General features: G+C 42.8%; 1 protein-coding gene across 3 annotated transcripts in view; it reads left to right on the forward strand.

Moving 5' to 3' along the window:
- The window catches only part of cntn2 (contactin 2), a 118,835-nt gene that overhangs the window by 53,681 nt on the left and 42,391 nt on the right, over positions 1-22,763 (forward strand). For all 3 annotated transcript variants that reach the window (XM_036152106.1, XM_012873379.3, XM_036152105.1), the window contains exons 12-14: positions 682-809; positions 11,827-12,002; positions 22,584-22,704. In XM_036152106.1, the coding sequence (XP_036007999.1) occupies positions 682-809; positions 11,827-12,002; positions 22,584-22,704 (425 nt within the window). The remainder of the gene's footprint in view (positions 1-681; positions 810-11,826; positions 12,003-22,583; positions 22,705-22,763) is intronic.

The raw sequence follows: 22,763 nt of genomic DNA on the forward strand, positions 1-22,763 counted from the left end.
GCCTTGAATGCCTCATTTTATCTCGGGTGTTTAAGCAACGTACGAAGAACGAGCCCCCAGGTCTGTCTCTGCATTGAACATTTCCAATAAACCGTTTCTAATGTAACTCTGTGTTCGGCTGAATTTTGGGTTCATAATATATATATATATATATATATATATATATATATATATATATATATATTTCTTTTTTTGTACTATAAAGGATTAATACAGCAATAGGGTTTATTCCAGCCAATCATCACTTCAATCCTCACCCTCATACGGGTGATCTAAACATTGTTCCTGCGAGCCAGGCCAAAAACGACCCTAACGACTCCCCGTTACAGAGGAGTGGACCAATGACTTTAACGACTTCCCATTAATAAGGGGGTGGAACTGTTTCTGTTGAATTTGCATGTTATCTAAGCCATTGCAAGGCCTTTGTTGGGCAGTAGTATAAAGCTTGATACTCCACATTACTCCAGACTTTTTGAATTGAGAAAGCTTCCTGGATAGGAAGCGAAACGTCTTCAACTTCGGAAAACAAGTCCAGTTGTTTTGTATTTTACTTTTTTTGTAATAATCATGACCTGGATGACTGAGAATCTTCACCAGCATATACAGGATTTTACAATTTCTAGCAGTGCTATGGTTAACAACTGTTGTGTTTTCTGGGGTCTTTTACTCATGTCTTCTCAGAATTACCATAACTCCAGATGGTACATTGTGGATCTACAACATCAGCAGGGCGGATGAAGGAAAATATACCTGTTTTGCTGAAAACTACCTGGGCAAAGCCAACAGCACTGGACACCTGTCTGTTAGAGGTAAATCCCCTTCTGCACACTAACACAGAAAATACCACTACCAGCAATCTGAAACATTTGGGTGTAACATTGTGCAAACTGTCCAAATTTAAGCTTTAAAAAACTGCCTCAATATTATGCTGGTTCAGATTTTCTTCATAATGGTCTGTTCTGGTTTCTTTTCAAAGTCTAGCTTCCTGCAACAGAAAATAAAAGACAAAATTTCTTGCCTAACTACAGTATTTTTTAGACTATAAATCACTCTGGAATATAAGTCCCATCAGTCATAAAAATGTCATAAAGAGGGAACAAAAACATATACAGTCTAATGGCAGGCATACACTGTACAATATTTTCAATTGTTATACTCAGATACAGCTCAAACTGTACGACGAAAACGCAGGGTTTAAAAGTTCACAGCTCATGATATCTGTTCTTACACTGTTCAGCCCAATGCTCTGATGTGATCTGACTGCTCACACTGTACGTCCAAAAACCACACATCGGACTCAGCCCAGTAGAGAGATGTGGCTTGTCGGACTCGTCTATCCAGAAGCCAGACGTTAACAGTAGAAGAAGAAAATGATGGAAGTGTCTATTTTCACTGTTAAATATAGTGCTCACTAAAAGAAAACGCGTTGCCTTGGCAATTCTACAAGTTACTCCTGTGTAGTTTGACTCCATGTCACATGCTTTTATTTAGCCATTTATTTCCCTCAATCCAAGACATAAACTGGCATTTAATTTGGTAAGACAATTAATAAATTACATAGCTGAATCCACAACAGGCTGAATAACGTGGAACATACCTGGGAGGATGAATGGGGTAAATTAGCAGCTCCAACCAGCAAGGTTTTATCCAGCACATTTCAGCATAACGTGATGTTACGCTGGCTACGTGCTAAATTAACAGTACGACACAGAGTTTCAGAGCAATATAAAGCTCACGTTCATCAGCGAAGCTGCAACGCGGCCCGACAACAGACCTGTAAGCTAGCGCTAGCTGTTATTAGCTTCATGGACACAGCCCAATAACAGGGTTGTCACAGTCTGGGTCCTGCAAGCAGCCGTCTCTGTCAGGGGGTTGGTTTGCTTTGCATGATCTGCAGCGCCAACGGGGCGGGGAAGGCATGTTCGGCTTAGTTCTTCGACTACATCAGGACAGCGGCAGGACCAAGTAAATACCTCTCATTGCGCAAAACCTTTTTACTCCATCAGATACACTGAAATTGGGGACATTTCCAGGGACAGGTCATCAAAAACGGGGACAATCCCCGGAAATCGGGACGTCTGGTCACCCTATTTTAAGTGGTACAGTAGCAGGATAGTTTTTACAAGTTTAGCAAGCCCTGGTCAGGGATGGGCAGTATTTCTAATACAAGTATTTGAAATACGTATTTCAAATACAAAATACTATTTTGTAATTTGTATTTTGAAATGATGATAATGCCTTTGTATTTTCTATCAAAATAGTTCAGTGTTGTGTATTTTTGTATTTTCAAAATACTGTAAAATACTTTCTGTGAGACACAGTCTGTGATGACATCTAACTATCTATAAAGCATGAAATAGTGTCTGTGGCACCTTTGCAGTCAAGTCCCTGTGATACCACTCTCGACCACTAGGGGATTTTGGCACTGTTTCACACTTGCTATGGGCACATTGCTCGATCAACACAAAACGCACGGTGCTGCATATTAGATTGAGTCAGGTATCTTCTACTTGGTGCTTTGTCAGGACCAGTCAAAGAAGTTGCTTCAAAGCAAGTTAAGCAACCAAATTTACCTAGTTTATTTGAGTAACTCATTTATTCTCAACCATGAATCACTCTTTTTATTGCATGTTCTTGTTAAGTGTAACGTTCAGTGTTCGTAAGGCTAGGCTATTTAACTTTTGAATGTTAGCTGCTAACTAACTCTCTGTGTTAGTTTCACTGTTGTTGATTTCACCAGTGAAGATTCAAAGAATCACGTTTTTAAAGTTATTGTTATGTTACACGGTTTCCTTTTTTCCAAAAAAAGTAAAAAACAAAGCAACTGGACTTGTTTTCCATAGTTTGAAGATGTTTCGCTTCCTCTCCAGGAAGCTTTCTCAATTCAAAAAGTCTGGAGTAATGTGGAGTAACAAGCTTTATACCATTGCCAAACGGCTTTAACGACCGCCCATTACTAAGGGGTGGACCTGTTTCGGTTGAATTTGCATGTCATCTAAGCCATTACAAGGCCTTTGTTTGGCAATGGTATAAAGCTTGTTACTCCACATTACTCCAGACTTTTTGACAGTGTTGTATAAAGTACTGAAATCTCGGAGTCAAGTAAAAGTAAGTACCTCTCCAAAATATGACTTTGATAAAAGTCCAAGTTACTGACTGAAATGTTACTTGAGTAAAAGTCTTAAAGTAAAAAGTAAGACAAAGCACATGCAGTTTGAATGACATTTATTAGATGTTGGTAAACCTTGAAAGTCAAATTCCCTTAAAATATTATAAACAGCCAAGTGCAGGAGAAATTTAGACCAAGTTTAGACAGAAAATACAACCTTTTTGTAAGCTTTCAGTTTTCCTTGATCAAGTAAGGTCAGTGCTCTACACTTTAAAATTGTACACAACCAAGTGCAGGCAAGGGGGGTGTATACTATGGTTAAGTGATAAAGTGATAGTTAACCTACAGGAAGTGGTAAACTTGCTAATAGATACACCTGCGGTTGCAGGTATCATGTAGTTAAGCAAATTAGGACTACCGGCTCTACTATTAGATGCTCTACCTATACCACAAGGTTAATTTAACCTGCTTTACTACTGAACTAGCTTCTTATCCTGTTGGTGGTGATCAGGGGCAATTCTAGGATCTGACTATTTATGCCTGAACTGCCTTAAATGGTCGACAAAAAATGAAAGCAATAACAACAATGAAATATTGGTAAAAGGGGAACCCTCACCTTTTCTTTTTCAGATGGCTGTGGCTAAGAATCTGAATTTTTAATAACCTGCAGTCTTTGCTTTTCCATCTTTCCAGCAGTCTTCAGAACTCCTGCCTGGCACAGAATATTTAGTTTTACAAAAGAGATTAGGTTTTTGTTGATAAAATGTGTTATACTTCAGAATTAAATGCTATTTTGAGATATTAACGTTGGTTACTTACATTTCTCAAGTTCAAACATTGAAAATGTATCGGAGTAAAAGTATGCAATTAAGTTCGGAAATATAGTGAAGTAAAAGTAAAAGTTATCAAAAAATGTAATACTCGATAAAAGTATAAAGTACTCCAAAATATATTTAAGTACAGTAGTGAAGTATTTTTACTTTGTTACTATACAACACTGCTGTTTGAATTGAGAAAGCTTCCTGGAGAGGAAGCAAAATGACTCAGAATCTTCACCAGCACACGGTTTCCTTTTGTTTCATATAATTAGCCTATAGCCTACATAGGACTGTTGTATCTCATTGTCAAGATGTGTGCTGTTGCAGCACCACAGGTGACCTTCTCCGCCACTTGTTGTAGGCTAGTTCTGGCTCATACTAGTGTTGGTGTAATGAATGGTGTGGTGAAGAACCCGGTATTCAGCCGAAACACAGTATTCCCTTTTAACTGGGTTTATTGAAGGACAGGCGAGGAGTGGGGATAAGGCAGGCAAACAGAACAGGATCCAAAAAGGGTAAGGCAGACATCCAGACACACTTGACGGGAAAACAGGCGGACAGACTGGGCAGAACAATCAGAACAGGTAATCCAAAAACAGAATCAAGGTGCTGGGAGCTCTTACCAAAAACCAAGAGTACAAACGTGGAGGAACAGGAGCTTAGGCATTAAAGTGTGAGAGCGACGAACAGAGTTAGAAAATTGATGGATGGATGGATGGATGGATGGATGGATGGATGGATGGATGGATGGATGGATGGATGGATGGATGGATGGCCTAGACTATTTATTTTGCCATCAAGATATCTGCAAACTGGCACCAGAAAATGCTATTATTGGGCTTTCTTCGTCTGGAAACAAATGCATACAACACCTTACGGGCACAGCCATGATGAACTGGTTGAACTCGCACAGCTGACAATACAGCGATCTGATTGGCTGAGCAGCAGAACTCGAATCACGTGACCTCTTGGACTGGAGCGTTACAGTTTAAATTTTTTTATTGGCTTAAACTTATTAATGTGCAAGTGAAAACGTGGGAACATTGGTGTTTTGAGATCACTGCTATGTGTAGCAACCACTGAGCTATATTAGACACTGGAGTGCTAATAGCCTGCTGTTAGAACGAGTCGCTTTGAAGCCACCAGCCGCCATATTCGTACTCCCTATTTTCCTCCAGTAACTAGGGAATATGTGCGCAACAGCAGTAACGAGGATTTTCTCATGTTTGCATTTTGCAGTTCGTACAAAAACATATATTTACATATATGTATACATATATAGCCTACATATACACATACATATATATATATATATATATATATATATATATATATATATATATATATATATATATATATATATATATATATATTTAATATGAATAACATGTAAAATATTTCAGCACCTAATATCCTAGTAGTTGATAGTGTTAGTACACTGACTGTAGAATTACCTATGAAACGTTTTTTACACAGCCAGAAAACTGCTTGTTGTTGCAACCAAATCCTAGGGGATTCTGTGAGAGTAGGGAGTAGCAAGATGGCGGCCAGTGACTTCAGTTTTTCAGGAAAATCAGCACTCCAGTGTATTATATAGCTCAGTGGTAGCAACTGATCCAAGTGAAAGAAAGTTGCCCCCTGACAGTTCATACGAAAAGTCACCCAACAGATTCTGGCCCACGGCCTATTTGGATTGCTTGTCTTGAGTCATTGTCACTGATTCATAGTGGGCAATCTATTTCACCAATAGAGTAAATAAGTATACTTAAGGAAGGGCTTCTTGAGTTACTGAGTATTTCTCAGGGCAGAGGTTTATATTGGGGTGTCTAACATAAGGGGTCAGCATATGTTTTTCCAGATAATGTACAAGTGAAGGGACAGAAGAAAAAGGCACTTAGAATGTTTACTCCTTGGTTCATGCTGGTCAAGATGAATTACCATTTAAATTTGATATATAAGTTGCACATGAATAAAAGTCGCAGGATTGGCCAAACTATGAAAAAAATGCAACTTACAGTCTGTAAAAAATGACACTAGATAATATGTTGTTTTATGGTGTAAAATGTACAATGATGAAATAATGTCTGGGTATTCACAGTCAAAGGCATTCAACATTTATTTACCACATCCACACTATAAACTGAACGGGACTGCATTGTTTAATAGCTAAATCAAATCAAATTAGGCAGTATGTAATTGGCTTTGTGAGATGTAGGCTTGTGAATTGGGGCTATATAAATACACTGAATTTAAATAAGCTGCTCAAGCCCAAAAAGCAAATGATGATCCATCCAATAGCAAAAAAAGAAAAAAAAGTCTAAAAAAGTGATCAAGAAAAAAGTAATTGTATTAGTTTAAGTTGAGTCTACTGGGTTCTACTATGTGAATGGAAAGATCTCACCTGAAACATCGAAAAGCTCTTAAAGTATCTCATTAGGGGGGTCGTGGTCCAGTGGTTAGAGCAGTGTGCTTGCACTCAGAGAAGGATTCAAGTACCTGGTTCGATCCCCAGTGCTGGCACTCTGGGTCCCAGAGCAAGACCCTTAACCCCTGATTGCTCCCCAGGCGCCGCACAGTGGCAGCCCACTGCTCTCCAAGTGGATGGGTTAAGATGCAGAAGTGAATTTCTCCATTGTGTGATCAATAAAGTTAAATTATTATTATTATTTGAGGTATGGTATTGCTGCTATTTTGCTGTAGTTACTCCTGGCAATTGAAGTATCTTCTTCTTTGGGTCATGGTAAACGCAACAACCTTGAAGGTTTTTGGTGTTCAGAGCCACATAGTTAGCTTTTTCCATTTTCTATTTGAAGCCAGTGATAACATCTTTTGTGAGATAAAGATAGGACCATAGGAAAGATCTGTGCACGAGTTGATATTTTTATATTGAGAAACCCTTTATAAGAAGTCCAACAACTGCTTTATGTTCAGTAAACAAATATGTGACTGCCTAATTTATGTTTTCAGTACATTAGACATGATGATCAAATAAAATTTCAATTTTCATTTATTATTTCAGTGGATAATTAAAAACTGTGTAATGCGTAGAGATCTGGGAACCCGATATTCTTGCCAGACACAGAGTTTACGTTTTAAAAGGTTTATTAAAAAATGGTGAATACTAGCAGACGAGGCAGGCAGGCAGGAATGGGCTGGAGTCCAAAAGATGCAGGTGGGGAATCATGAAGAACCAGACTTGCAAAGAAGCCTATTCACAGAAACAGACTTGAACAGAAGCTGCAGGTAGCATCAGAAGTGGTTGGAATTAGTAGAGAGAATTAGACTTAAGGCCTCTGACATGTTCACAGTGTGAGCAGAGCGAATAACAGAATCCCTCAGGATTTCTTCCTACAAGGCGGTGCACAGAAGCACTAGCAAGTAAACTAGCGAGGGCTGGGCAAGGACTTGGTCCAAGGAAAACACATGAACAAACGAAGGGAAGCCGTTGGAGCAAACAACAAATACAGGCAGGTAAACAAGACGCGACATTCTGGAAGGGAGTGGTTGAATGAGGTAGGTATAAGTAGGGAGAGTGACAGGTGAGCAGAGTTGGCACTAATTAGTTGTAGCAAGTGGAGCTAATCTGGTGCTGAGTGGTAGGGGTAGGGTAGGTGACTGAGCTGATAGGATGGTGACTGGTGGGTGACGAGTGGAACATAATCAGTCCAGATTAGTCCAAACACAAACCTAAATCATGACAAACTGCTTGATAACCACACACTCTGCACCCAACTCTAAAGCTAGTGGGATTATATAAGCAATGTTCTGAAGGTGGTCAAAGGACCTGGTGGGGCCGATTGTATGGCAGCCTTGCTTCTGTCAGTATGCCCCAGGAACACACGCTACACTGAGTTCTGGCCCACCTGGAGAATCCTGGTAACACTATGAGGATGATGTTCTTTGATTTCTCTAGCACTTTCAACACCATACAATCATGATCCCTGAAGGACAAGCTGGAGTGATCAGCCGTAGATCACCAACTGTCCCAGTGGATACTGGATTATCTCATTGGTCGACCGCAGTATGTGAGGAAACGGGCTGTGTCTCTGACAGGCTGGTCTGCAGCATGGGAGCACTGCAGGGAACTGTGCTGGCACTGTTTCTGTTCCCCCTCTACACTGCAGACTTCCCCATCATCTGACCAGGCTGCCACCTGCAGAAGATCTCTGGTGACTCTGCCATAGTCAGCCTCATCACAGATGGGGACGAGTCAGAGTACAGACAGTGGACAGAGAGTTTTGTAGACTTGTGCCAGCAGACAAATCTCATGTTAGATCCAGGGAACTGATGTTGAGATACTGGACTCTTAAGTACCTGCGTGTTCACCTGAACCATAAACTAGATTGGACTCACAACACTGATGCTCTTTACAGGGAGACTGAGGTCTTTTGGAGTGCAAGAGGTGCTCCAGAAGACCTTCTTTGACTCTGTGGGGCTTTCAGCCATCTTCTATTCTGTCTGCTGGAGCAGCAGCTTATCTGTAGCTGAGAGGAAGTAACTGGATAAGGTCATTAGGAGGGCCAGCTCTGTCCTGGGATACCGCCTGGACCCAATGCAGGTGGTTGGAGAGAGAAGGAGTGTAAGGAAAATAACTTCATGGTTGGACAATATCTCTTTCAGGGACAGGCTGCCGCATCCCAAATGCTCAAAGGAGCGCTTCTGCAGGTCCTTCCTCCCAGTTGCTATTAGACTTTATATTCTCTACTCCTCACAACAGACTCAATAAGTGTTTATAACATGCAAATGGTTACATGGGTTCTGATCTAATCATGAATTGTTTACATTGTCTTTGAGGCCTTAGTTATTCCGAGAGGGTGCTAGACTGCCATGTACATTGCATATTATCTCATAGCATTCAGATGTAATCTGTTTTAGAAATTGGACCAGACACTCCTTCAGCATAAACAGAAAAAAATAACCAGGCTTGCAAACTTGCCAAACTTTCTTCCAAATTTAAAGGTATACTATGCAACCGGGGTTGATTTTCCAGCGAGGCTCCCCCCAGAGGGTGAAAGTAAAAGTGCACTGTCGTAAAGATGCTCAGCTGTTCTGGTTTCTCCATCAAGACAGGCGCGGTTGTTTTGAGCTTAGCAGACAGGCGAACGCAACGAAAAGTGGAAAAAACGGCAGTACAAACAATGACTAACAGTGAAGGTATGAACATCAAGCTTCCCACAGCGCTATCTTGGCGAGGCGGCGGCGGCGTCCGCCTCGCCAAGCCGCCGCCGCCGCCTCGCCAAGCCGCGGCCACCGCCGCCGCCTCGCCAGTTTTATTATTATTATTATTATTTTATTTTATTTTATTTTATTTTTTTATGTTGGCGAGACGCTACCGCCACCGCCTCGCCAAGCCGCAGCGGCCGCCGCCGCCGCGGTAGCGTCTCGCCAACATAAAAAAAAAAAAAATAATAATAAAACTCGATATTCTTGCATGTTTATTTGACGTTAACACGCGGTTCTTTGTTGTTGCTTTCGCGTGTGCATATAGTGAATGGCAGGGCAAAAACACATGGAGTTCTCGCTGTAAAGCGAGACTTCTGTGAGTGCGGGCCGAGAGCTCTTGCAATTGCAAGTGCGGTATTTCCCCCACAGACCCCCAGGGCGGCCGAGAAAACCTTTGTTCGACCTGAAATGACTCATTTAATCATCCAAAACGGTATGGAACACATTAATTAACTGAAAAATGTTGCATAGTATGCCTTTAAAATTTAAAAACATCTGGAAACTGAAACCTGACTTATTTATGTTGCATTTAGGGTAGTGACTGTTTCCTCTCTTAGTGGCCTTACAGTCCATACAGGACTTTTTTATTGTGGACATTACAACTGCTGACAGTTGATATAGTGGAATGACTATATAAAAATTAGGGGTCATCACTGGTTTTCCAGAGAATATTCTGGCTAATATGCCAGAATCCTGTATCTATGGCTAACATGCCAGAATCCTGTATCTATGGCTAACATGCCAGAATATTGCCAATCTTAGGAAACAACTGTCTAGAGCTCCATCATTTGCAGCGGTGGCCAAATCCAGCTTTATAAAGTAAAGACTCTCCCTAGTTTTCCTTCATCCTATTTATTTAACTCCTCTAGAAGTTGCAGGACACCAGCTCTGGAGGACTGGTGTCATGCAACCATTGGTTTAAAATAATCTGGTTAAGAGAACAGAATTTGCCCACCTCTGATAATTTGCATACATATTGATTATTTTACTAGTTTGCAGGTTAACATATAAAAAGTTTTATAGTTATTTCTACACCACTCTTCTCCTTCCGGTAATGCTATTGCTTTCAATCTTTGTTACCAAGCTTTAGCTCTCAGGGATGAGAAGAGAACTAAAGATAATCTCTGCCACACTTTCATACATTCCTGTATCTATGATATTTTCACATGCTCCCAGCAAGAATTAAGAATCTTTGTCTTTACGTGTTACCATAATTAAATTTTGGTTCAGAATGCATGTACAGAACAGTATATCATACACGTAGACACAACAAAACATATTTAAAAAACGAAATCTTCATGTATTCACATGATAATCTATTTATTTAGAAGTCTTCTTCTACGCTTCATTTCAAGATGAAATATAGAGGAAGTTATCTTTTTATACACATTGTGGGTTATATATGCACCTAGCCTGTGGCCCCTACTTCATTCATTCTCACAAATATGCTCAACTGGCTGAAATCGGGGAAACTGTCATGCAAGTAAGACATCTAAAAGTTAGCGATGAAGGAGGAGAGGAACCGAGAGAAGGAAAATCTAATTTTGGGTAAAAATTTTAAATGCAAGATTAAAATGAGTGACTCGGTCTCTCTCTATCGATTGTGCAGTGCCTGTAAACAGCGCTGCCCATGGTGATGTGAATCTGAACCGGTAACAAGCACCACTGCTGCTGGTGGAAAAATTGGTGATAGGTGCAATTCTCATGCTCATGCACGGAGCTGTAATACTTTTGATTGTGATTCAGGTGCAGTTAATTTTAAATGTGCGGTTTTAGCGCATATTCAGACCGGAACAGGGAAACCGGCGGTGTGGGCTGTGGGGAGCTGAGGCATGTATACCTGCTAAATGTAGCCGCTGTGAAACAATCAGGAAATTACTTTTTATTTCTCAGATTAATAACATCTTTACGGAGCTCTGTGCCGCTCTACCAAAGTATTCTCAAATCAAATTATATGTATATTCTGCTGCGTAAATTGTGCGTCAAACTCAGATTTAGAAGCTGTTACATGAAATACATAAGGTGAGAACACACACATGGGTAGGTTATCAGAGTTTACTCTGTGAATCCACCTGGATGATCTCTGCTTCAGAGACGTTTCAGGTTGTATGTGGAGGTTTGACCGATCTGAGCGTCTCTTTCTTTCTCTCGCTCCATGCTGAGCCACCAATGCACCTGAAAATCCTCAGGATTCTGTTGTGGATGTTGTGTGTAACTTTATTGCAATTTAATTCAAAATATGTTCTAATTTTGTTTCCATAACCTTTTGCTATGATGATTGTATTGTTGTAACTGCAAGAAAAAGATTGAAGATTTTGGGTGCGTCAACACGGTTGGGACAAGGAAGGGGGTGCGCGGCTAAAAAAGTTTGGGAACCCCTGATGTAGATCATTGTGCAGTTGCATGAGTGCATCAGATGAATGCTCCCTGAGAAAACTGAAATATTTAAGTTGAATTTCCAAGTTAATTGATGCTCATGACAAAAAGACCAGTAGCAGTCAGTTTACAGGATAGTGTAAAATACTGTGCAATTAATATAAATCGGCAGGTTACACAAATGTACAATTTCCATGAATGTCCAAACAAACATTCCCTGAGAAACTAAAGTATTCAAATAGACATTAGCATGTGAGAGACCTATGGTCCCTAAAATTGACGCCTGTATTTGATTTGTAGATGCCACCAAAATCACACTGGCTCCCTCCAATGCTGACATCAATCAAGGAGAGAACGTCACTCTGCAGTGTCATGCCTCCCATGACCCCACCATGGACTTGACATTCACCTGGGCCCTTAATGGTGTGCCCCTGGACCTGGAGAACTCAGCTGGGCTGTACCAGCGTGTGGAGGGGGTGAGTGCAGTGATTCAGAGCTTCACATCTCATGGTGCAATGCCTAAGCACCTCATTGTAGAAGGTAATTTCAGCCTGTTTGATCTGAGATCTCGTTCTTTCTTAATTCATCTATCATGATCATAGTTGAGGGTTGAAGCATCCATTCAGCCATTTTCCAACACGCTTTATCCCTTATGTGGTTGCGAGGAGTACTGGTGCCTATCCCCAGCTATCAATGGGCGAGAGGCGGGGTATACCCTGGACAGGTCGCCAGTCTATCGCAAGGCAACAGAGAGACAAACAGGACAAACAACAATTCACGCACACACTGGGTTGATACATAGACAATTCTAATAACCACAGCTTCATCTTTCAGCTTAGCAGGCTAGACATTATTGCAGATGGAGGCCAATGTGTGTATCCATCTAACTCTCCATCCTACCATGACTCAAGTACAAGATTCTGTGGAGATCCTCCACTCATATTTTCTCTCTAAAAGGGAAACACTACACTGTTACATAATAACTAATTGTCAGAGAAGTGATGGTCTTAACCACTGAAAGATATATAGTGGTGTAAAAAAGTGTTTACCCCTTTCCTGATTTTTTTTTTTTTTTTGCATGTTTGTTATATTTAGGTGTTTTAGAACTTTTAATAAATTTAAATATTAGTCAAAAGACAACACTAGTAAACACAACATGCAGTTGTTCTTATCAACATAAAAAACAATTCTAAACCTTAGCAGCAACAACTCCATTCAAGCATTTACAATAACTTGCAGCAAGCCTTTTCCAGTGCTGTGGAGGAATTTTGGCCCACTTTGCAGAATTGTTGTATTTCAGCCACATTTGGAGGGTTTTGGACCATGAACTGCCTTTTTAAGGTCAGGCCACAACATGTTAATAGGATTCAGGTCAGGACTTTGACTAGGCCACTCCAAAGTCTTCATTTGGCTGTTCTTCAGCCATTCTCACTGTGGTTCACTGGAGTCTCAACGCTTTAAAGGCATACTATGCAACATTTTTCAGTTAATTAATGTGTTCCATACCGTTTTGGATGATTAAATGAGTCATTTCAGGTCGAACAAAGGTTTTCTCGGCCGCCCTGGTGGTCTGTAGGGGAAATACCGTACTTGCAATTGCAAGAGCCCTCGGCCCGCACCCACAGGCTCAGAAGTCTCGTGCAAGACCGCGAGAGTCGGTCTTGCTTTACGGCGACAACTCCATGTGTTTTTGCCCTGCCATTCACTATAGGGTAGGTCACGCGTGACGTCAGCGCTACATCCGGGTCCTGCGGGTAGGCAAAAGCAGAACTGTTCCCGTCTACTATCATTACAAAATGGGTGATTTAGAGCATACTTTTACTTCGTTTATTTTTGGAATCTAAACAATGCCTTCGACTTGTTGTGCTCCCGGTTGCACACAGAGGCATTCCAAATCGTTGGATGTACGTTTCTGTCGTTTACCGAAGGAGGAAGGACGAAGAAAGAAATTGATATTTTCAATGAAAAGAGCGCAGGCAGACACTCCCAATGGACTGGGGGAGCCATCGTACTACGACAGAATTTGCAGTCTACACTTCATCTCCGGTAAATACAACTTAATTCTGCTCTAGTCATTGTTCTACTTAAATAGCGGCGGAGGGGAGGTGCCGATCGCTACACGGGCCGGAGAAGCGGGCTGCTGTTGCTGCTCCAGACAGTGACTCCATTACGCCCCCGTTCACGGGCACTAGTACTTCTGTGTTCACGCTGCATTGTCGCCGACACCCCCACCCATTTTAACAAGACAAAAACACCAAAATAATCCGTAGTGAATGATGTTTTTTTTTAACCTACCGGGCGGGTCTTCCTCTCTGCTGAGATGCGGTCTGTGTCCGACGCTGCTTTGTGCTGTTGCACAAACATGTGTGAACAACATCCATCCATCCATTTTCTGACCCACTTAATCCCTTATGGCGCCGCGGGCGTTGCTGGGGCCTTTTTCCCGATATAAAATAATTGTAGCCGTCCAGTGGTTTCAGGGGCTTTCATGCTCTCTTGTGTGTACTGGCCTGCCGTGTTTATAAGGCAGCTGTATGTCGCGGTACGGAACACTTGGCCAGCATTTCACAGACTCGCTCCGTCCCTTCAGGCTTTTGCTGTGTGGATCTGGCAATCTGATACCATCAACCACGCGCGAAAGCAACAACAAAGAACTGCGTGTTAACGTCAAATAAACATGCAAGCATATCGAGGCGGCCGCCTCGCCAAGATAGCACTGCGGAAAACCCTGATGTTCATACTTTCACTGTGATAGTCATTGTTTGTACTGCCGTTTTTTCGACTTTTCGTTGCGTTCGCCTGTCGGCTAAGCTCAAAACAACCGCGCCTGGCTTGACGGAGAAAACACAACAGCTGAGCATCTTTATGACAGTGCACTTTTACTTTCGCCCTCTGGGGGGAGCCTCGCTGGAAAATCAACCCCGGTTGCATAGTATACCTTTAAAACTGGCTTTGGAACCCTTTCCAGACTGATAGACCTCAATGACTTTCTTTCTCATTTGTTCCTAAATCTGTTTAGATCTCAGATGTCTAGTTTTTGAGGATCTTCTGCTGTACTTCACTTTGTGAAGCAGGTCCTATTCAAGTGATTTCTTAATTAAGAACAGACAGTAATCAGGTATGGGCGTAACTAGACAAGGTGAACTCATGTGTGACAAACCAATTATGTTATGTTTTCCAGGGGGGAATCACTTTGTCACAGATGGGTGGTTGTTTTTTTCCCCTAATTAATAGAAACCTTCATTTAAAAATGCATTTTTTTGTTTACTTGTATTATCTTTGACTAATAGTTAAAGTAATTACATGTTCTGAAAAACTTAAAGCAGCACCATGTAAGTTTTGACCCCGGTATTTGAATTTGAGATATATTAAATGATTTTCAGGTCAATATACAGCACTTAGTGTGAAATGATGCATTTTGCAAAAGAATTTGCTCGTTAGTGTTTGATTAAACAGAAGTCTGCATACAAACCTGTCCTCTTTTCGCATCGTTATTATTAAACTACTTAGTTATCTTTTTTCCTTATGTATACAGAATATGTCTGAGTCTATATTTTTCAGTTTTGTAGGACCAAAATTCGGAGCTACCTGGCTAAAAGCTGTTGATATGACACTTATTTGATCAGACATTTTTTTGGTTCTCTGATGTAGGATTTAATCTAGAGGGGTGAATGTAGCCTTGTCTTTACAAGTAACTTGAGGACTTCTCAATCTGCAGGTCCAAAAGTAGTCTGCTATTAGATTCCAAAGCTGCATCTGAATGTTCAAATTATAGCTCCTACCTCCTGCTCCTACGTCCTGTTCCTCAACCTTTCATGAGGTCAACAGTAAGAATTCTAATGTGGTAAAAAAGGAGCATCCATCATGTAATGACTGCTGTCCTAATCGGCACATCATGACACGAATAAAAGGCACATGGATGATTGTAGTCAAATCCCAGTCTACAGCCTTCCGAAAAAGAACTAAAAACTGCGTGCTCTCTTATCTTCAGACATTTTCATTATTTCCACGAGGTTACATGGTACAAAAAAAGTAAGAAATCTGATAAGGAGCAAACACTTTTTCACACAACTCTAGCAGGAATTAAAGAAAAGATCTATAGAACCAGGGATCTCTGAAAAAACTGAACAAAGTGACAGAAAGGAGATTCAGATTGATTTTATGATAATATTTTGCATGAATGTACATGAATATGGTTTCTTGACAAATACATTTTATATGATTCATACTTTATTACATATTATTTTCAGTTAAAGGTACAGTGGATGATTTTTTTTGGCCTCGGTATTAGTATTAATAATACCGATAATAATAATACATTTTAATGGTAATGCACTTCACATTAAATAAAACCTCAAAGTGCTACATGTGAGGTTAGCTGTTTATTGTAGCTTTGCTGCTCTCATTGTGTACTGTGAAAATGGCTGAGAATTGCAAGAAGAGTGTACAAGTTTATGAGAAGAAGAGAAATGCCTCAGATGAAAAGAATAAAACCAGCGTGTATTTGGGAGATTTTCATGCGATACCCCAGAGCAGGCGTGTCAAACTCATTTCTATATCGGGCCACTTTGGCATCCTGAAGTCATAAAAGGGCCAGTTCACATAAAATGTAAAAAAAAAAAAAAAAAAAAAGAAGCTTCACAATGACATAAAATTAGCATAGTTGAACAGTTTATCCACAAAAACGTTGATATTGTGTAATAAACCAGAGACTGAGGACCCAGAATTCAGCCAAACAAGCAGAATGTGAGATAACTAGATTTATTAAAGGCTGACCAAAAACAAAGCAGGAGACAGGCAGGTTCAGGAGTCTCACTGGTCAAAAAACAGTTCAAAGATGAACAGACTCTCAAGCAGGGATCAGGTAAAACTAAAAGTCCAAAAACAGGCCAGAGCAAACCGAACAAAAACAGGCTGGCTCAGAAATCCGTGAGAGCAACAGGTCAGAATCAACAAGCAAACTGAAAGTGCTGGATACAACTCACCAACTGGCACACGAGAAGATCTGGCACTGATGTCTGGCTTGAACTCTGGTTAAATACTGTCATGTGCATGTGGAAGGTAATGAGCAACTGGGCGGAGCTAAGCAGGTGTGTGCAATAGGAAATCAAACCAGACATCAGTGAGAGATCCTGACAGAACTCAAAAACTGAGAACATAAACAATAGCAGAAACCAAACAAACCCAAAACAGAAAACTAAAACAGGAGAAAGGACAATTGATCAAATAATAAACATAAAACCAAGACAGAACCCAATATATTACAGTGCCCCTCCCTCAAGGGCGGATACCAGACGCCCTCCAACGTCTCTGAAAGTCCAAAGAAAACAAAACAAAGGTCAGACCGGGCAGGTGGAGGGGGCTACAGGCTGGAGGGCCAGAGTCTGAAAAAAGAAAAACAACCAAATATAAGTCCAAAACAGAAAACAATCCTCAAAGAGCGAATCCAAAACCAAAACAGAGTCCTTAAAAAGTCAAAGTGGCTGGATGTCCGGCGGTCGACCCGGCGGATGGCCCCGGCGAGACAGGTTCTCCGGCGGGCGGCCCCGGCGAGACAGGTTCTCCGGCGGGCCGCCCCGGCGAGACAGGTTCTCCGGCGGGCCGCCCCGGCGAGACAGGTTCTCCGGCGGGCCGCCCCGGCGAGACAGGTTCTCCGGCGTGCGGCCCCGGCGTGACAGGTTCTCCGGCGTGCGACCAGGAGGCCGTCGGCGGATCAGGAACCTCGTAGACCGTCGGCACGGCAGGACCCTCAGAGATTGTTGGCGGGGCCTGGAGAGGGAGAAAACAGAACCCGGCGCCAAACTACAGGCTAAGAGAGGTGCCGTACTACAGGCTAAGAGAGTCGGCGCCTGGTTACCGACTAAGGGAGGCGCCGGGCTACAGACTAAGGACGGCGGTGCCTGGTTACAGGCGACTACAGAAGGAGCCTGGCTACAGGCGACTACAGAAAGAGCCTGGCTACAGGCGACTACAGAAAGAGCCTGGCTACAGGCGACTACAGAAAGAGCCTGGCTACAGGCGACTACAGAAAGAGCCTGGCTACAGGCGGCTGAAGGGGGAGCCTGGCTACAGGCTGCTATGGTGGGAGCCTGGCTACAGGCTGCTATGGTGGGAGCCTGGCTACAGGCTGCTAAAGAGGAAGCCAGGCTACAGGCTTCCCGGGCTACAGGCTTCAGGAGGCCCCGGGCTACAGGCTTCAGGAGGCCCCGGGCTACAGGCTTCAGGAGGCCCCGGGCTACAGGCTTCAGGAGCTGAGGATGAGGCCAGACTGCAGGCTGTGGATGAGGCCAGACTGCAGGCTGTGGATGAGGCCAGACTGCAGGCTGTGGATGAGGCCAGACTGCTGTGGATGAGGCCAGACTGCAGGCTGTGGATGAGGCCAGACTGCAGGCTGTGGATGAGGCCAGACTGCAGGCTGTGGATGAGGCCAGACTGCAGGCTGTGGATGAGGCCAGACTGCAGGCTGTGGATGAGGCCCGACTGCAGGCTGTGGATGAGGCCCGACTGCAGGCTGTGGATGAGGCCCGACTGCAGGCTGTGGAGCTTGAGGCTGGAGTGAAAGTCAGACCCTTAGCAACAAAAAGTCTTAAAATCAGCCTCTGGAGGATGTCAGACAATGACAGCCAGTAGAGTCCTTCCCAGAGCTGGCTGTCTACCAGGGCGACTAGGGGTTGAGACTTTAGAGGAAAGCCAACGGGGTCAGAGTCTCCAGTGGACCACGGTTGCTGAATCCATAACTGAGGCCCGAGGTGCCCGAAGAGCGAAGGATCCACCTGAGTCCCCGCATCACAGGTCAGCGATGGACCCCTCTGCGTTGCCACGTCACACGTCTGCGACGGACCCCCCTGGGTTCCCACGTCGGACGTCTGCGACGGACCCCTCTGGGTTCCCACTTCGGACGTCGGCGGCAGCAGGTCCTCCTGGACCCCCTCCTGTGACTCGGGTGAAGCCAAGTCCTCCTGGACCAACTCTCTGGACTTGGGCTTGACGGGAGCCGAGGCGTCGGCCAGACCCTCGGGGACAGACTCAGGGGCGGAGGCGTCGGCCGGACCCTCGGGGACAGACTCAGGGGCCGAGGCGTTGGCCGGACCCTCGGGGACAGACTCAGGGGCCGAGGCGTCGGCCGGACCCTCGGGGGCAGACTCAGGGGCCGAGGCGTCGGCCGGACCCTCGGGGACAGACTCAGGGGCCGAGGCGTCGGCCGGACCCTCGGGGACAGACTCAGGACCCTCGGGGGGTGAAGCGGCTCGGCTGTAGAACGCCCGGAGAGCAGTTCTATAATGTCCCTCCACCTCCTTTAATTTGGCCTCCAGATCAGCCGAGTAGTGGCTGAAAAGGGCCTCCCTAAGATGTTTAATTAAGGGAGCATAAGTCTTCAACTTGTCCTCCAGTGACTTGTAGTCGGTTTCTGGAGCACCACTAGGAGGAGCTGTGGCTGACTTGGCAGTAACAGATTGGCTCGACTGAACAAACAGGCGGAAACGAACCCGTAACAGAAATGGAGGACCTTTCAGAAACTGGGGCATTGGAGACATCAGCAGAGCTCTGTCTAGCAGATCTACGACGGCGTCTGCGGTGCTTGCCAGTCTGGAGGTGCTGTGGACTTCCATCTGCCCGTGGAGACAAGTCGGCAAAAACTCTTGCTGAAGAAAACACCTCCTCCGTGGAATCAAGACAATGATCCGAAACAAAAAAGAGATTGGGCCGAAGATCTGCAATAAGATCTGCCTCAACCTCTGTAAACAAACTCGGATCTGGATAAAACGCTTGAAAGGAACTGACAGCAGAATCTCTGGGTGAGTGATTGCTGTTGTTCTGAGCGGGGAATGAGGTTTCTGTATCGAGCACAATGAGTCTTCCAGAACGAATGCTCCGAGCAGGAAACAGCTTGCTGCTGCAAACTGATCGTGCTGACTGCTTCAGCAGCTTATTGGCTGATGGGTCCATGATTCTTGGCCAGATCTTACTGTAATAAACCAGAGACTGAGGACCCAGAATTCAGCCAAACAAGCAGAATGTGAGATAACTAGATTTATTAAAGGCTGATCAAAAACAAAGCAAGAGACAGGCAGGTTCAGCAGTCTCACTGGTCAAAAAACAGTTCAAAGATGAACAGACTCTCAAGCAGGGATCAGGTAAAACTAAAAGTCCAAAAACAGGCCAGAGCAAACCGAACAAAAACAGGCTGGCTCAGAAATCCGTGAGAGCAACAGGTCAGGATCAACAAGCAAACTGAAAGTGCTGGATACAACTCACCAACTGGCACACGAGAAGATCTGGCACTGATGTCTGGCTTGAACTCTGGTTAAATACTGTCATGTGCATGTGGAAGGTAATGAGCAACTGGGCGGAGCTAAGCAGGTGTGTGCAATAGGAAATCAAACCAGACATCAGTGAGAGATCCTGACAGAACTCAAAAACTGAGAACATAAACAATAGCAGAAACCAAACAACAAACCCAAAACAGAAAACTAAAACAGGAGAAAGGACAATTGATCAAATAATAATCATAAAACCAAGACAGAACCCAATATATTACATATTGAGGTGAGTTAAACTTTAAACTCTAATCATTCTGCATTACTTTTTCTCCTTTTGGACATTTCTGGGTTGTCTTAATTTGACAAAACTGACATCTAGTGACAGGATGCTTCTACTTTATGACATGATAGGTCGTTTTTGGCTCTTGAGGGCCAGATAAATTGCCTTAAGGGGCCGGATTCGGCCCACGGGCCTTGAGTTTGACACCTGTTCCCTAGAGGGGAAGAGCAGGTAAGATGGTCTTGTGCATTCTTGCATTTATTAAAAAGGGACTCTTTCATTTCTCACCTACATTTCTGGAAAAAAATGTCCACTATAACATTAATGCATTTTTAGAAACCTGTAAACATATGCATAGCTCTTTAAATTTTTTTCTGTCATGTCATGGTCACAAACGTCCATGCATTTTACTGGGAATTCATGAGATATACCAACACAAAACAGCACATAGTTGTAAAACAGATTTATGATTTTTAAACTTTTTACAAATAAACATCTGAAAGTCTAGGATATAATCTGTCTAATTCTAATTTAAATCCAAGATAACCAATTATACCTTCATTAGTTAACTGATTACTAGGTAATGTCCACTTGTGTGGACATAAGTTGCTCTGGTTAGATGAGATCAAAATTGAACTTTTTGCGCTACATGCAAATTCCTTTAGGTCCAAGAAAACTAATACTATGAACACACTAAACATGATGGAGGGGCGTCAAGCTGTGGGGAGTTAATGAGGAGATGGATGGAATAAATACAGGATAACCCTGGAAGAAAGCCTGCTAGAGGTGACTTGAGACTTGGATAGAGGTTCATCTTGCAGCAGGACAATGACCCTAAACAAACAGCCAGAACTGCAAGGTTATGGTTTTGATTTAAAGAAACTTCAGGTGTCAAAATAACCCAGTCAAAGTCAAGTTCCGAATCTAATTTTGAATCTGCGGCAAGACTTGAAAATTGATAATCACAGATACTTTACATTCAATCTGACCGATTTTGCAAACATTGATCAAACACTTCCATTTGAAGGTGCAAAGCTGATAGAGAAATGCTTCAAAAGACTTACAGCGAACTGCAGTAAGAGGTGGTTCTACTAGGGGCTGAATTGAAATGCCCCCACACTTGTCAGACTATTTTTGTGTAAAAAAAGATTGAAATGCATGCATAATTTTCCTAGCCTAACTCTTGCCAGATGGCTGTAGTTCCACCGGCTCCACACATCCATCTGGAATCGCTGCCATTGGGAGGGATTTCAATACTGCATAAAAGGACGAGCCAATCAGGATTGCCGGCCAGGATTTTCATAGATGTGACGTATCAGAGAAGCGACGGTTCGGATTCAGAGACAACGATGGTGGCTCGCAGTGAGGAAGCAAGCGGTGATAGGATGTCCCAGAGTTCCCGTTTTTGATTACCTTTCCCCGGCAAAAGCTGTCCCAGAAATATCCCCAATTTGAGAATATCATGATGGAGTAAAAAAGTTTAAAGCATGTACCCGGTCTTGACGATGTCCCGACGTAGTAGAAGCCGAATGTACCTTCCCCGCCCCGTCGACGGTGCAGGTCAGGCAAAACAAACCAACCCCCCGACAGACTCTGCACCGCCCGCTTAGTAAAATCAGAGACGTCCCAAGTTTTTATTAGAGAAATTTGGTCACCCGGTAACATTGATGCTGCTATTTTATCAGTGTTGTTCAATCTACCAAATTAATTAATTAATTCTTTAAAAGCACACCAGAGAACGGCTTTCAAGGATTTTGTTTGTGGAAATGATAGTTTTGATGTGGTTGAAGTAGCACATCAGTAATGATGACAGGCAAGTGGTTTATCCAGTCATATGCAAAGACTTTTGATAAGGCCTCTCCTTCTTAAATGCATCTCCAATGGAGCAATCCCAGATAGATGTGTGGAACTCCGTGAAACTACATCCATCTGGCATGAGTAAGAGTAATTTTCCTTTAGTCTTACAATGATATGCTACCATGGGACTGTCATAAAATCCCAATAAAATACCTTGACATTTGTATCTTCCATTGGAGTTTCTAATAATAGGCCACTAATATCAACAAGTGTAGACACATGCCCATAAACACTTCTCTCATACCACACATGGGGTCCATATAGCACACCGCGCAGTCAGAATTTTGAAGACTGTTCTATTTTCCAGTATCACGTTCAATAAATAACCAATTCCAATATTTACATTGCAAAAAGAATTACATTCAGCACCACATGACTAAAAATAGAATGTATGATTGTCTTACTGCATAATACCTTTATAGGTTACATTATAACTCACATTTTTCTTTCATCTAATTTGTTTCTATTGAAATATTTTAATGTATAATTACAAACAGAGCCATTGATGCAATGTGAGACACACATCCAAGTCATTTAAACATACCTAATAAAGTTCTTTGCTCAACTGTACCAGTGACTTCAGACTTTTCCGATTGTGTTCCACCTGCAGAATAGAATCTAAACCCCTCTGCATTCTGTCTCTCTCCCTGTCTATTCAGAAAGAAAACATTGGGGACCTAATGATTGTAAATGCTCAGCTGAGTCAGGCAGGAATATTTACCTGCACAGCTCAGACAGTGGTGGACAGTGCTTCATCTTCAGCTAAACTGGTTGTCCGAGGTAAGTATCATCAGAGCTATCTGCTTTTTGGATTCTGAGATCTGCTTCATTTTTATTTA

This window comes from Fundulus heteroclitus, chromosome 20 (genome assembly GCF_011125445.2).
Source record: "Fundulus heteroclitus isolate FHET01 chromosome 20, MU-UCD_Fhet_4.1, whole genome shotgun sequence".
NCBI classification, from domain to species: Eukaryota; Metazoa; Chordata; class Actinopteri; order Cyprinodontiformes; family Fundulidae; genus Fundulus; species Fundulus heteroclitus.